At 40.6% G+C, this 16,143-nt stretch overlaps 1 protein-coding gene across 2 annotated transcripts in view; it reads left to right on the plus strand.

Annotated features, from left to right (window-relative positions):
* The window catches only part of CCNYL1 (cyclin Y like 1), a 35,680-nt gene extending 20,426 nt beyond the window's left edge, over positions 1 to 15,254 (plus strand). Inside the window, exons 6-10 of one of the 2 annotated variants that reach the window (XM_059820286.1) lie at positions 252 to 303; positions 3,605 to 3,724; positions 5,790 to 5,956; positions 10,469 to 10,631; positions 13,503 to 15,254. In XM_059820286.1, coding sequence (XP_059676269.1) covers positions 252 to 303; positions 3,605 to 3,724; positions 5,790 to 5,956; positions 10,469 to 10,631; positions 13,503 to 13,619 — 619 coding nt within the window. In that variant the 3' untranslated portion in view covers positions 13,620 to 15,254. The remainder of the gene's footprint in view (positions 1 to 251; positions 304 to 3,604; positions 3,725 to 5,789; positions 5,957 to 10,468; positions 10,632 to 13,502) is intronic. The other variant, XM_059820287.1, reaches the window with a different exon arrangement.
* The last annotated feature ends 889 nt before the right edge of the window (positions 15,255 to 16,143 follow it).

Below are 16,143 nucleotides of genomic sequence, written 5' to 3' on the forward strand. Positions count from 1 at the left end.
TAAGGGGTAATTGTACTAAGCATAGTATAAGAACATGGATAGCTATTAATTGTTTAGCTTCTTAAATATTCAGTTGTAAGATCTCATTGTTAAATGCTTTGCAAAAATACAATCTAACTTCATACCATATTCTAGGAAAAGCTGAACTATAAAATATGTCCCTTTATCCTCTTTAACAAATAATATTTTTTAGTGGAGCATAGCATTACCAATTAACTCTTGTTGCTAAAACAGAGATTTTTACTTTGTAGAGATTCCGACAGGTCACTGGATATTTTTGATGAAAAATCTCATCCTCTCACAGTAAGTGTAACTTTTTGATCCTCTGAATGTGTATCAATATATGTATTTTTTAACATCTTGATTGGTATCGTATAAGTCATAAAAATGTCTTGGCATCAGGTGACAAGCAAATTGATCGTAAATTGTATTTTATATATAAAATACAGTGCAGACAGTGTCCTCTGGACTTCTGGTATCAGCTAGATCATGAACAGAACCCAGTCTCTCTAAATGTTGCAAAGTATGTTTGGTTTTCTATGCTTTGTCTGAGTATAAACAGAAAGCAAGCATGTGCTGATTCTTGCATATTTTGTATCCAAACTTTCTTGTCTGGCTCCTTTCTTCCCCTCTTTAACCTTTCTTCCCCTCTTTAACACTACTTTAATTAAAAGTCTTTCCTGTTCATTTAGGAAGACATGGTTAGTAGATTGTGCCTAACCTTTTAAATGGCTGCAAACAGGAGAACATAATATGTGAAGCATCACACAAAGTAGGAGACAGTGACTTTGGTCTTTAAAAAACCTGAAAGGGAAAATTTTAAAGCAAATATGCTTAATGCTGCATGTAGTAACAGCTAGGAGCATTCAGCATGTGATTTTAATGTGACTGGTTCTAGTACATCTTTTTAGACAATCTTTAAGATGTAAAATCTCATAGTACAGGCAAGCTCAAGAGTGGAGCATGTGCTTTTTATGTCCAGTTTGAGCACTACTAGCTTCATGACTGTCCTGCAGAACCACTTCCTTTGCTTTTCATTTGAAATGAATTTAGCAAAGCTCTAGTGGCTTTAAAAATTCAGTTTGCTTTGGGACTTACCTGAGTGAATGCAGCTTAATATATTTCACCGATTTGGCTTGTTAATAAACAGTTTTTAATAAACAGTTAAGTATTTTAAGTTTGTTAGAGTTTCATCCCTAAACATGACACATTGTGCTAGAAATTGTGCACTTGAATAAATACAACTCTTTACTCAATAAAAATAATGAACTTCAGGAGAAGAGCTATATAGAAGATTTCTTGTATGGACTGTGGCAATCCAAGAGAAAAGTCTGGTCGAAAACTGTTTTAACTGCCTGGATCTGTTGTTTCATACTGAAAACTGTTTATGTAAGATGAACTCTACTTCATCAGACAATTTATTTTCTTTTTTAGCAACCTGACATCTTTTGATCCTTTCATATAGCCTACCTCCTATTTAATGAGAATGAATAGAAGAAAATTATTATGTCCTTTAGGGAACACTTAAAGGTCTCTTCTATCTTACTGCAGTATACAGACAAATGTAGTAATGGCTGCATGTTGTATTTCTGAAGGGAAAAATACAAATGGCTTGTTAGTTTCTATAGCAATGGGGTTTTGGCCTGGTACCTACAGTTCCTTTAAAAAGGTTAATTAGCTGGAATAAATCTCTGAACACCTTGCCCTCTAAAGATTCAGCCCAAGGAGTCCAAATCCAGGCTCTATTGACTCCATTAGCAGAAGTAACAAATCAAGTTACCAGCATCACAGGGCTTAGTCGCAAATACCAGTCTCAGTCCTTCCCTCCTCAGTTCCAGTCAGCAAAAATGCACTTCCAGATGTGCTTTTGTACTGCTCATAGTGCAGGAATTATGCCAGGGGATCCTGCTCATGTTATTCCTTATGGTGCATGCCCAGCTTGAAGAGGTAACCTCCATTGGTTAGTGGTGTATTAGAAGGCTGTGTGGGGAGTACAAAGTTAGAATAGAATAGACTATTTCCGTTGGAAGGGACCTACAATGATCATCTAGTCCAACTGCCTGACCAATTCAGGGCTGACCAAGTTAAAGCATGTTATTAAGGGCATTGTCCAAATGCCTCTTAAGCACTGACAGGCTTGGAGCATTGACCCACTTCTCTAGGAAACCTGTTCTAGTGTTTGACCACCCTCTTGGTGAAGAAATGCTTCCTAACGTCCAGTCTGAACCTCCCCTGGCACAGCTTGAACGATTCCCACATGTCCTATCACTGGATACCAGGGAGAAGAGATCAGCACCTCCCTCTCCACTTCCCCTCCTCAGGAAGCTGTAGAGAGCAATGAGGTCGCCCCTCAGCCTCCTTTTCTGCAAACTAGACAAGCCCAAAGTCCTTAGCCATTCCTCATAGGACATTCCTTCCAGCCCTTTCACCAGCTTTGTTGACCTCCTCTGGATGCACTCAAGGACCTTTACATCCTTCTTGAATGGAGGGGCCCAGAACTGCACACAGTGTTCAAGGTGAGGCTGCACCAACACTGAATACAGCGGGATCATCGCCTCCTTTGACCGGCTGGTTATGCTGTGTTTGATGCACCCCAGGATGCGGTTTGCCCTCTTGGCTGCCAGGGCACACCGCTGACTCAGTGTGCCTGCAAGTTAACTTACCTCTTCATGTTACTTGACACTGTTACCTGGCTATTTTAAACTACAAAACCACGTGAAAATGCTTGCTGCTTTGCTTACCTTGTGGCTACTTGCTAATGTCAAGCAGCTATGCTGTTCTCACCTGGTATCTTTACCGTACTATAGGTCTAACTTGGACTGTAGATAGAAACCTATTCAGTATCAGTCTTGCAGAACCAGCGTGTAAAGTTGGAGCTCTTGAAGTGTCATCCATCCAGGAAGAGTGCTGAATATCAGAAATGTCTGGGGGGATAGGGTCAGAATTCTGAAACTCATGTTAGGATTGCTTTTACAGACTGTTTATTTCTAAGCTTTTCTTCTCCCCAATATTTAGAAACAGTTTATCATCGTGTCAAAGTTAAACGTATCTGTTCATTAGCTTTGTTTTTCTGGAATCTCTCAAGAATGAGTCCTATGAAGACAGTGTAAGTTACCTTCCAGTTCTACCTGTGACAGAATTATTGACGTGTTCTTCAGCTCTTCTCAGCTGGAAGGGGACTCTTGTGAAGTCTCTTAATTTTGCCTTTTGAAGAGCCAGTGCTTCCCTGGTGTGTATATATCTGTGATTTTCTTGCAGGGAGAAACCTTTTTTTTAAAAATCTCTTTTAGTCTGTAAAATGTTCTATGGACAATAGTTATCACCTGTAATAATGATGGTAGTTCATGCTCTTTTCTGTTAGCCTTACAGATCAAAAAAGTGTTCAAAACAAAGATAGCAGCCAAAGCTATTGTGTTTTGTTTGAAATATTCATCATATTGCAAGGCTGCTTGCTCCTTTCAGTATATGATTTTTTTCTGTCTCTGTGACAGGGGAGGGTTGTATACACTTACAATCGGCGAGAAGAAACAACCATGTGTGGCTGTTCTTTAAAGTCGGTATTAAGTAAGACAGACTTTCAGTAATTCAGAGAACTTTCTTTCAGCGGGAGGAAGTTCCAGACGACTACTACAAGCATGATCCTGATCACAAGCACATCTACCGGTTTGTTCGGACACTTTTCAGTGCTGCACAGCTGACAGCTGAATGTGCAATAGTGACACTGGTAAGAGATGCCTGATTACTGAAACTTGAGGTTTTGGAAGACTTTTTTTCTCCCCTCAGTAGGTGAACTGGGCTGAACTGACATTTAAATAGTTACAGTATCTCATGAAGCCTTTTTAATAATGAAGACACTGTACAAGTGAGTTCATTAGAGAAGATCTCCAAGTAGTCACAGAAGTGGTTAACCAAAAAGGAACTTACCTTTTCTATGTATGAATATGTAATGCTTAATTACTTGTCCAGTCAAACATTGTTTGTTTCATAATATATAAATCGCTGAAGATTTATATATTATGAATTTATATGATTTATATAAATCGCTTGAGAAAGGCAGAACAGTAGGACACCATAAGCAGTGGGGTATAATAAGATCAGACACAAAGATATCTTTTATTTCAGGAGGGGAAAGTGAGAGTTTTGAGTTCATATTAAGCAGAACAGTGCAAGTAACACTGCCTAAGGGGTAGAGTAGCAATACTGTAGGAACTCCAGGAGATGAACTTTCTCATTAGTATGTCCTTCAATCATTGCCACCCTTCTATCAGACTTTTTTTTCATTAAACCAAAGAGGGTACAATTTGTTTCCCCTAGTGATATGAAGGTACTTGGAACTTAAGAACAGTAGTAAGAAAATAATCTTATTACAGTTTATTGTTTGATTTCAGAAAGCAAGTTGGATATAAAAAATTGATGGTGATACTGATTGCTTTATTTATACATGCACACATATATGCATGCATATACATGTATGTATATGAAGGGAAGGGAAAAAAACCCACAACCTATATAATTGCTGCATTAGACAATATCTTAAACTGCACTTTGTTGCATAGCAGACTTCAGTCTTCATTGTGGCTTCTTTCTGACAAACAGTCTGAAAGGAGAACAGAAGAGAACTGTCACCAAAAGACAATGTGGCAATTAAGCAAACTCAGCTTGAAGGACTCTCTTTAATAAGGAAATCATTAATTAAAAAGGCCAGATAGTTAGAGCTGTTGAAACTCTGAAAGTAGTTTGAGGTTTTTGCTTTTCCAAAGACATGCAAGCAATTTTGACAGAACAAGATGATAGCTAACCCTGGGCAATCTAGCTAGCTGAAGTATTTACAAAAAATAGAAATAGAGTTAGTTTGTAAAGTGGATTTTACCACTAGATGGCTCTGTTGCTACAGTCCACTTGAAGGCTACAAGCAAAGGATGGGAAGAAGGCGTGGGGAGACCCTAGTAATAAAGATTGATCCTGCCCTTAGACCTGTACATCAGCTTCCTGCACCTACTAGTTTATCTGAGGTTTCATTAGGACCTTGGACTTAGTTTAGGGAATAGAACATTAAAAACAATCTATATTCAAATTTGAAAGTGCAAATTACTTAGTACATGGATCATTATAGGAGTGTGAAATAGCGGAAAACTTTTAAGGAAGGGACTGATTCAACATCTTTGGGCTGATCTGAGATTACATGGGAGAAATGAGTAAAAGACCAAGACATATCTTTGGACTTGGGTATCTTTCACTACCTAAGCAGTTGGTCATGTAGATGAAAGAAGAGGATGATGTTGTTGTAGATGAAGGACTAAAGTCTGTTTTTTTACAGGGTGAAGTAGAAATAGCACTGTAACGCCTTTGCACCTTCGTACCATGACTACAGATCTCAATGCAGGTTTTAGCACTTCCTATTAAGCTACAAGTGCTGAACCTTAACTGTGATGCTGAGTGATTTACTATCCCAGACAGGCCCTAATGAGAACCTGTCAGTGACTTTGTGAGTCTGTGATGGAAAGAACTCTAGCAGTGTCTCACTGAAACAGCAGTGCTCATTGCCTAGAGCTGATTCTTCAGTATCTTTATTGTATACCTTGGTGGTCCAATTCTTGTGTTGTACTAAAAAATGGAAACTAACTCCTGAAAGTTTGGATTCTAAAGTGTAAGTAGTAATCACTGATACTTACTTTGACACACTTAATGGTAATGGGATAAAATAGTCATATTGGACTGGCATGCTTGCTGCTCAGAACTCAGCTTCAGGTCTTAATTACACACATAAAACTTTTTTCTTCTTTTTATAGGTTTATTTGGAAAGGCTTTTAACCTACGCAGAGATTGACATATGCCCTAGTAACTGGAAGAGGATAGTCCTAGGAGCTATTCTGCTGGCTTCTAAAGTCTGGGATGATCAGGCTGTGTGGAATGTGGATTACTGCCAAATATTGAAGGACATTACTGTTGAGGACATGTAAGTTGCAAGGTTTGGCTAATCTGCAGTGGTGGGGTTTTGGTTGGGTTTGTTTTTTTTTTTTTTGGAATGGCAATTTTTGTGATCATGCTGAAAAAATGTCTGTCTCTGGTGCTATGATATATGTACATGATGTATCTGGTGTCCGGCCTCACTCCCTTTTTTAACCTAGGAAACTTTGGATAACCCTACTTTGAGACAAATATGTATTAATATTTCTAATGAGTTGGATGAGTAACTTCAAAGTTAGTTTTCTTTACCTTCTTTCCCCCAGTGATGAATCATGGGACTGGCTGATTGTTTCCACTATTTTTTTGCATTGGTGTAACTCTAAAGTGCCCAATTTATAGTCTTATCAAAAGTCTTTTGGGAAGAAAAAAAAAGTGAACTAAATTTGTTCCCTGCCTTTTCTGTTTTAGAATTTGAAAAATTGCAAGGTAAGCCATAACTTGTAACTTACGTGTCTGCTCTTGTATCTAGCTAAGGCATAAATATCTCAGGGTCTGAATTCCTAGCCGCTGCTGCTGCCAGACAGGTGTCATTTGCGTTGGTATCTGTGGTTGCATATGTTACATCCAGCTACTGCTACAGCTCATCCTCTTTGGGCGAGTTCTTAGACTTGCCTACGGTGCTGAGAACAAAATCCTCAATCTTACTACTGCTTATTTATCTAAGGCTGTTTCTTGCATATGTTCTTGTCTCAGATGTAGATTTCAGGTTTTCAGAAATTTTGAATCTGCTCTCTTTTCTTGGTCCACTCAGCTTTAAGCCCTAGAGTTTCTGCCGCTTCAGAGGATGTTGATCTGTGTGGCTCCAGGCTCATACTGCGGGCTGGAGGCGTGTTTATGTGGAGTGGATTTGGCCCATTAGATTTTCTGTTAAATTCCTTCTCACAAAGTTCTATCTCTGAGAGCTTTGAGAAGTCAACATTATTGTTCTAGTTCTATTTACCAGCTTGTTCCTCTATTTCCCTTATTATCACAGGGGTAGAAACGCTAGAAGACTAGCTTAATATGAGGCTTTCTGGCCTTAATAAACTCAATGGCATGTTTTATGTGTTTTTGAGTTTTATTACACTGTTGCGCTGTAATTGAGCATGTGTCCAGGCCTATGTAGTAACAGTCAGTTCTAGTACAGGAGCAGTCTGAGGTGGTAGAGGTTTGCACACAGCGCTGGGAGGCTGCCTACGTGAGAGAGTCTGTTCTTGCCCTAAGCTGTCTTCCCTGGATTCAGCCTAAAGCTAACATTTAAAATACAGTAAGTAATTATTTATCTGGGACTCTTTAGGAGGAGGAATATCCGATTTTCTTCCTTTTAGATGGGGGCAGCATTTCTAAAAATGGGAGAGTTATCTGCACCAAACCAGTTTTTGTTATTCAAGTTATTTCACATTGCAAACAGCAGCAGCAAGCATAGCACCTTGTTTTATGCATACCCCTTGCCTGAGAGTTCTTTGTCTCCAAATGCAGGGCTGTGCCAGCCTTGCTTTCAGGAAAGCATAATTAGTGATTTTATACAGCGTACATCTTCACTCAACCTGGCTCAGAGTGCTCATCTAGCTGAGGAACGTACTTGAAGCGTTGCTGCAAATAACTCTGAGATGACTGAAGTGGGGTCAGCAATGCTAGGAGTGCTGGAGTATACATCTTGCTCTTTTTGATGTCTCTTCTTCTGGCCCTATTTGGGACAAATCAAATTGATAGCACTGAAAATATCTGTAACAAGCAGGATGTTTATTCTCTATTGCCAATGCTGGGTCTCATGAAATTGTCAGTACTTACATTTTCAAAGCAGTCATGGTGGTAGGGAAAATAGACTGAATTTAGACTTATTTTCCCCCCAATTTGAAGATGGGATTTTTGTAATCCCACCTCATTTGAAATTACTTAGGCCTTTGAATTTAGGTAGGGGCAGAAGCTGTACAACCTTTTTTTGAGAGTGCTCAGGTGTGTCCATCCCAGGCCCTGCACTGCCACAACTTGGCCGACTTCACTGCTCCTGGGTTGGATAACATCACCACAGTCAGGACCTTGGGAAACTGCTTAAAAGACTCAGCAAAATTGAGTTTTAAGTTTGTAAGCCTACTGTCAATTAATAGTGAGTACTGTAGTTAATTGTCAGCTTTAGTCATTCCAATATTTTTTTAAACTAGTCACTTGATGATGAGGATTAGGTATTCTGAATACAAGCGTTACTGAGAGAAAACAATTGGCAAAGGATTTCAGGCATAGTTGCATTCTAACATTGGACATGGCTGGTCATGCTGCCAAAAAACCCACCCAAAGCCCCAACAGCTCCCTAGATAAAGGGTGCTTGGCAGGACTCTACCGGGTGTTGCTCCCTGAGTGGGCCACTCCTGTGCAGTAAAGGCCTGTCTACAAGGACTGGTGGTGAGTTTTGTTTGTGAACTTCCTGTGAATTTTCCTCTTGGCTTTACATATCTAGAATGATCTCACTAACCTGATGCATATCCTTGTTGAGCCGCTGCAAGCCAGGCATGGGAGTCACACCGCTCTGGAACTGGCAGAAGGGTTTATATCTGTTTTAGTTTACCCAATTTGCAAATCTCTTGTGCCTGCGCGTGTGTGTACAAGCCAGGCACCTCTTCTGAAGGCAGCGTTGGTGCACCTCATCCCCACCAAACACACTCTCTTTGCTGTTTAAAGACACTTGTTCGGCAGCCCCACCTCACAACTCTTGTTGGCAGTGTGAGCTGTGTGGCTCTTACAGAAACTGCTAGTGGGTTAAAGTTAGTTGAAGGATGCATGACCCAGGCCTCGCGATTGGAAGATGAGTTCATTTGCCTTAGCCTCTTCCTACTCAACATAGGTAAAGTGTTCATCTTGTTTTTTTCTATCACAAGCCCTTTCTCCTTTGACCAAAGCAAAGGTGGGTTTTTACTGAAAGGGGGGTTTATTTTTTTATCTTTTCTTTTTGGGGGGGGGGTGGTGTTTTACTTTAATGGCAAAAAAAATCAAAGGAAATTGAATTGATATTTAGAAGTCATCTGTTGTCAAAACTTGCTTGCTTTGATGAGAGTGAATCCATAATCACTGAAAAATTAACTGTGCAGCTGCTAATCTTGCTATGATTGCTTGTAAGGGGACACATGCTGTTCATTCTTCTGACTACATATATGTATAAATAAGGCACAGAAAACACATGGGCATTATCCTTTCCCAGGTTTTAAACCACTGTTAATAGACTTGTTAATCCAATGAAGAATTGTATTTTTACACAATTAAAATGTATTAGTGTAGTGAGTACAAAAGGGGCAGTGAAAAGCATTTATTCACAGGGTAAATCAAGCTCTGATCAGCTGATCATCAAAACATTATCTGATTTACATTTCTATAGGCTTATGACCATATGAACAGGAAATTAATTTTGGCACTAGGTTCAATGGTACTCAAGTCCACCATGCTAGAAACAAGCACAAAGCTGCTATTCATATTGAGACCCGCCACCAATACAAGATACAACCTGGATGATTCCTTGATTTATTTCCCCCCCTCTGATAGGTAGAATATTCATTTTAAAAGCTCCCAAAAAGCAAGAACAGCCTTGGCACTGAATTTGTGCAGCTTATCTTCTGGTGTATTCACAGTTGGCCTATACAGCTGCTAAATTCTGTAGAGACAGGTCTGCTACCAGTAAGAACAGTCACTGTGAGTTAGTGTTGAACTGAATTGCTTGGTTTGGGTACCACCAGTTTCTTTTAGGTTAATTTGTAAAACATTGTTTTCCCTCTGTAGAACATCTCCAATTTAGCTGACCACAGTACAGTAGCTGAAGCAGCCTCTTTCATATCGTGGCTCTTTCCCCACTTTCCTCCAAATATTTTGCCCAGTGAAAACAGACAAGTGAGTAGAAACTGGACAGTGCCCTTTGACATAGTACTTCGTTATCCTGCCCAGTGCTATTGAGGAGAAAATTCCTTCTCCCACCTAATACTGCTTATTTATTTATTTATTGGAGATGAATCCATGTTGCTTCAAGAGGCTATTTTCTGTGAGATAATAGCAGCAGCTCTTCATAGATCCATTTGTTGCCGTGGTGATCTGCCTACTCCTTTTGTTAGTCCGCCTCTACTTCAATAAACCCCCTTCCTGTTATCAGCCTGGTGAAAATGTCTGCAAGTTCTTCAGAGCTAATAAACAGCATACATCATTCCTTTCATCTGATCACTATAGCGTGGGGCCGTACGAGAGTGAGAATGGCGCATGAATTGTACAGCTGCACTAATGGAACTCCGAAGAATGAACCTCCCCGGTCAGCCGAGCGAGTGCACGACAGGGCACTACCTTTTTCTCCAAGCCGGAGGTGCCAGGACTCAAAAGCTGCACCTTGTTTTGAGCACTAGTGAATGACCTGTCTCTCGAAACTAATAATGCAGAGCTCTTGATGACTATTTCAAAGTTGCTGGTTTTAAAAACAAGCTTGAGCTCTCTTCAGAGTTTTCAGCCAGCTAAAACTATCTTTTTTCCTTTTTCTGTCCCTTATGCCACCTAGGAACGAGATGGAAAGACACTTCTTGGAGCTACTGCAGTTTAATATCAATGTTCCTGCCAGTGTTTACGCCAAATACTACTTCGATCTTCGCTCCCTAGCAGATGACAATAACCTGAGCTTTCTGCTGGAGCCTCTCAGTAAAGAGAGAGCACAGAAACTGGAGGTAATGGTCTGAGACTGGCTGAGCAGGGGACTCTGTCTGTATGTGTAGTAAGAGCATCTGCTGCTAATCATATTAAGTGGTGTTCAGAAAAACTAAAAAGCTTTTAGATGAGTGTATTACAGGCTAATTTAACCCCTTTATAACTACAGTTAGCACTTCTAAAACCATGCCTAGGCTAAGCTAGTATGCTGAGGAAAAGAAGGGACAAAGATTACGGAAGTCTGTCAGATTGCAAAATAAAATGGATGTTATTTTGGGAACTGTAGCTCAGCTAGGCTACTTAAGATTGAAAGGATTAGTGTCATATGTAATGGATTGTCTGTCCTTCGCTGGTCACAGTCTGTATTCCAAGCACCTAGAGACAGTCACACTGAGACCTTTCTAAATACTACCAGCTGAAGGTTTCCCACTGCATCCCATTGCACAGCTGCTTTTAGAGGGAGCACTCTTACTGTTTTCATGGTTTAATAAGCCATTTGTCTGGGGACAGCTGCAGAAATTATAATATGTTTCTTTTCACAACTTCTAGAACCTCACCATTCCAAAGAAATGTTGCTTTCAGATAAACTTTTGGAATAGCCGCTTCTTAGGAGTCCTTCAGAATGTCCAGAGGAGTGCAAATACAGATTACTGGCCCTTTCTGCCCAACAGGAAAGGCTGCCCTTCTCTTAGTCCCCGCAGCCGCCTTTGGTATGAAGGCTCATTTTAAAAAACTTGAACTTTTGCAGAGTCAGTCATTCCTCCTAGTTGTTGGAGATATATAAGATGTTTTGAAAAGATCTAAATTACCTGGGTTCCCAGACAAAATTTCTTGTTGGATCAATGCAATCTTTCATCTGTCCAGGTTTAATTGATGACTCTGCATGTTGTTTTGTTGACCTTTCAACAAAGGCATTACCGCAGGCCCTGTGTACACCGATACCATAGCCCCTTTCAAAGAGGGGTGTGCTACGGTATTCTTGGCTTATATTGTTCTATTGTCCACCCCCAATAATTCTGCCAAGTGCCGGGGTTTTTTATTTCATCCCAGAAGTGGCTGAACTTTGGGCATAAGTGTGATCCCTCCTGGTCCTTTGGAATGATAGGTATGATATGCCTATGAATTCCTCTATTTAAAGTTAAGCAATGCAACTCTTCTGCTTTGTCTCACCCTTGTTACTTGCACTTTAAGCTAACACTGTCACTAATTGTAAATGTGGTTGTAGGGCAGTTCATATTCCACAGGAAATTGTTTACTGAACTGCTCAGTGCCTGGGCATAAGTGGATGATTTACAGATTGTAAGCCTGTTTTGTTTCTTCTTTGCTAGCATTTGGGGGCTTGGTATTTAAAACTGGAGTAATTTTCAGTACAGTATGTGATTTGCCATAATGCACTTACTAATGCATGTATATAGGACATTTTGGCTTTTAATTCTAAAACGTGATAAACATTTAAACCATTTACTAAAATTTTTAATTTTACCTTTTGGTTAGAAGCACACAAGCAGTTGATAGGAGCCTGTATGAAGCAGTGAATTAGTATTCCAGGGATTGAAAACTGATTTACACCATATGGGTGACTGGGGCTAAATACGTCAACACAGGTTGCTTTATGATTGATGTGCTAGCATTAAAACAGGATGGAGAGTCTGTCTGGTCTTGCACCGGGAGCTCATGCAGCCAGTGTCTTAAAGAATGCCACTCTTGAGCCAAATGCATGCCTCCAGAAGGTCGGCAGAAATAAATGTAAATAATTATTTTAAAATACACTTAGGAGTTTATTCATGCTCAGAGTGCTTTTCACCTTTTGAACTTCCAGAACACAGGGCTGTGCTGAATGGGTGCTGCCTTAAAGGGAAGGTGTAGGCGTGTAGCTGATCGCAGGACTCTGAAAGTTCATCTGGTGATAGGTGGTAAATTATTAATGGCAGTAAATGTTCAGGACTGAAATTCAGTTCAGCCTTTTATTACAGGTATCCTTATTTATTTGCATTGAAAATGTCTGAAGGCTCCAATTGGAAATAGGCCTTGCAGGGGAGGCCACACACTGTTTTCTGGACAATTATGTGTTATGAGGATTTAAATAATTAGGCTTGTTACTAGAATAGCTGCACCAGAATAAAAGCTGCTTGACTAGCTAGATAAGCAGAGCAGAGGCAAGCCAATAAATGGGTGAAAAAGCAGGTAAATACTAAGTTGTCCACATGTGCTGATATTTAATACCTGTATTAAAGTGCTATGGCTATTGCCATGCCATCGAGCAGCGGGCTGCCCTCCCTTCTCACACCTCTTCAGGAACCTGATCACGTGAGTGATCCCGGGAGGAGCATGTTGGGGGAGAGGGTGTAGAGAAGGTAAAGGCAAAATGGACGTCCTAGTAGAACTTAATTTCCTAGGCTTACTTGCACTGAGTGGCCAAGGGCAAGGCGCCCAAGGGAGTGCAGAAAACTTTTCAGTTTGAACCTTTTCTATTATAGAAATGGCCATGTGCATTTTTTTTACTGTTAAAATTTTTGTGCTGCTGCGTGCACCAGACCTAGCTACTAGGTGCACTTTTGAACATGACTTCCACAAACCCGCAAGTCTGAAATGGATCCAAGTTTTCCATTAGTTAGAGTGGTAAAGAATGAAGATACTTGGATATGGAAGCCACTCATCTTCTTTATTTCTTACTTTCTGATGGATAGGGTTCTTATTAGCATGGGGACAGACCCCTTTAATATTTTCCCTCCAAAGTAGTTCTTTCTTACTCTCATTCTAGGCAAAAAAGCTAGTAGCATCACTGCTGTAGAGTGCCTGCTCTGTTGGTATTACACTTGTAAAACCTTCCTTGAAATGTTCAAACTTTTCTAATGTGTACTTTTCATTTTGTATCTGAACATGGTATCCAGGCTATCTCCCGGCTGTGTGAAGACAAATACAAAGACTTGTCAAAAGCTGCTATGAGACGATCTTTCAGTGCTGATAACTTAGTTGGTATCCGCCGTTCTAATGCCATCCTCTCCTGAGGAGAGAGAAAGGTGCAGCACCATGAACCAGCATCCATATGAATCAGAGGAATACCACCACTCCATGCACACAAGCCAGCGGTGATGGTGTCTTCCAGCAAGAGGAGGAGAGGAGGGTAGACTAGCCAAGGGAGCCCAGAGCTTGAGGAGCGTACTTGGTGCAAGACAAGACCTTTGTCAAATCAACTCTCTCCTCCTTCTAATGTATCCAGAGGTGCAAAAACAAACTTCTCTCCCCCACAGATGTTTGCTTACTATGTAGGCCTATAGCTGTGAACTCTTGAGGTTTTTAATAATAAGTAGTTTTAAATTTTAGAATTTAAACACTAACCACATGACTATAGTTACAATGTTCTTCCCTCCTCTCCCCTGTCCAGAGTCTTGCTGCATTTGTATTTCAGGTCAATGCAGTGTTAACAAAAACAAAACAAAACATGGGACTCTCAAAGTATAAAGCCACTGTGGAGCTGAAAACAGTAGCATAGACACATGTTGACGGCTTTTTCCTGGTTTGGCTACTAAAAGCTGCTATTATTGGTGATCTCTTAATAACTAAGAAGCTGCCCAGCAGGAAGGAATTCCAACTCTGCACCCACAACTTCACTCCAGTAGAGATTGTCAAAAGACTTTGAATGTTTTGACTGGGGGCAGAGATATGGTTTTATGTATTGTTAAAATGTGTAGGGTCCATGCTGCATTTCTTGTGAATTATGGTGCTTCTCTCATTTTCTAATACTTCTATTGCTCTGGAAGAGATGCAATCTGTATATTTTTCTGAGGCATTGAATGAGAAAGTTGGTTTGGAAACATCATCACCATCCCAAACAGTGTAGCAATCCAGTGGTGAATGGCGTGTGTGCAGCACTGCTTCTCCGAGTTCTACTGCAGGGCTCTTGTGCTATATACAGTGGAGTTCCTAAAGCTGATATTGTGCATCCATCTGGCTCTCCTTGGGTTTTTGTTTCCTGGGAGGGATTTACATTCATAATGAGACAGTAATGAGTTTGAGAACCCTGGACTACCTAACAAGGTAAATTGAAAAATATTGTGTTCAATTGCGAATTATCAAAAAGCTTTCTATAAGACCCATTTTTAATTTTTTTTTTGTTTGTTTTTTGCAAAGTGAACTTTATCTTGTGCAACTGCTCTAGAAGCTTGGATTATGCTCTTTCTGAGACTTTGGAATGGAGCTTACTTTCAGGCTCTGAAACTGAACTCTAAACAGGATAAGTATTATTAGACTCTTCCTGTTACAAGTCTTTGTAGTATCTTGCTTTCTTGGATCCAAATAGATTCTAGGCGGTTTGTCCTAGGAGCAGATCTCCCTCCGAATGGCACGGGTTTTGTGCACTTCCTCTTCCAGCCAAGGCCCAGAAACTTACGCTGAATAGCAAGTCCATATGCCTTTGAGAGTGGGGTTGTCTGAGTGTAATCATCAGTTTGGCTGCACTCAACTGTTAAAATGATGCATATAGTCTTTTGCGGTATGCAAATATGCCAGCCCCTGGCTCCCAAATCTGGAACTTGGCACTTCAGGTATTGATCACAATTCAATTTTGAAAATGACCCTACATCTTCAGGTGGTTTTCCTTTCTCAGTTTGTATTAAAAGAAAAGCTAATAAACTCTATTTTAATTAAAGGTGAATTGTGTGTTCTGTACAGCTGTCTGATTTCATTCCCCCTCACAAGTATTTGGTGCCATGCAGTCTCTGAAGTATGAAAAAAGAAAGAAAAGAAAAAAAAAAAACAACCAGTGGTGTGTGTTAAGGCCCCTCCATTCCTTGTACCAGTCCCTCACCTTCAATTTTATCATAGTGACTTGTGAATGTCTGGGGAGCCGGCAGCAGATGTCATTTGGCAACTGCGAGCCGCTCAGTCGGCAGTGTGGGGCAGGGCCCTGGCGGCCTGCTGCAGCTGAGGTGTGGGAGAGTGTTGTGTAGCTGCCTGGCTAGTCCCATGTGCCGTTTGGATTTAGAATTTGACTCAGGCTGCTCAAATAGCTACTCACTGACAGTTTCTTTGCACTTAAATGGCCTTTTAGTAGGGCCAGTCTCACTGGAGGTGATTTGATGTGTTTTTTAAGTCCTCTCTTGATGAGCACTAAATTGGAAGCTACAAGTGACCAACTCCTGGATTGAGCTTTTCTTTCCTTAGCACTGCCAGGTGCCTTCAACTTTGTGGGATGGGTCTGGATGCATGTTGCTGTGGGCTGGCACAATGCCGCTGCAAATGCAGCTGTTCAGCTGGGAGGTGCTCAGCAGAAACTTGGGGCTTTCATTTACCTTTTTTGCCAAACGAGATGGAGGCTCTTCCTGCTGATGTGGATGGCAGGTGAATGACAACTCAAGCTGACGGCTGCTTCTGCAATATATCCTGCAGGAGATTGCTGTTCCAAGCTTGATTTTGCTTGCCTCAACCCTTAACTGGCTTTAGTTTTACTGTACCATAGCCCAGAGCACACTGTCAATAGGATTTTGATGTGTTCAGCAGATGCTAAACAGGCCTCAACTACAACTCAGCTTC

The sequence above is a fragment of the Gavia stellata genome, chromosome 8, assembly GCF_030936135.1.
Source record: "Gavia stellata isolate bGavSte3 chromosome 8, bGavSte3.hap2, whole genome shotgun sequence".
Classification (NCBI taxonomy): domain Eukaryota; kingdom Metazoa; phylum Chordata; class Aves; order Gaviiformes; family Gaviidae; genus Gavia; species Gavia stellata.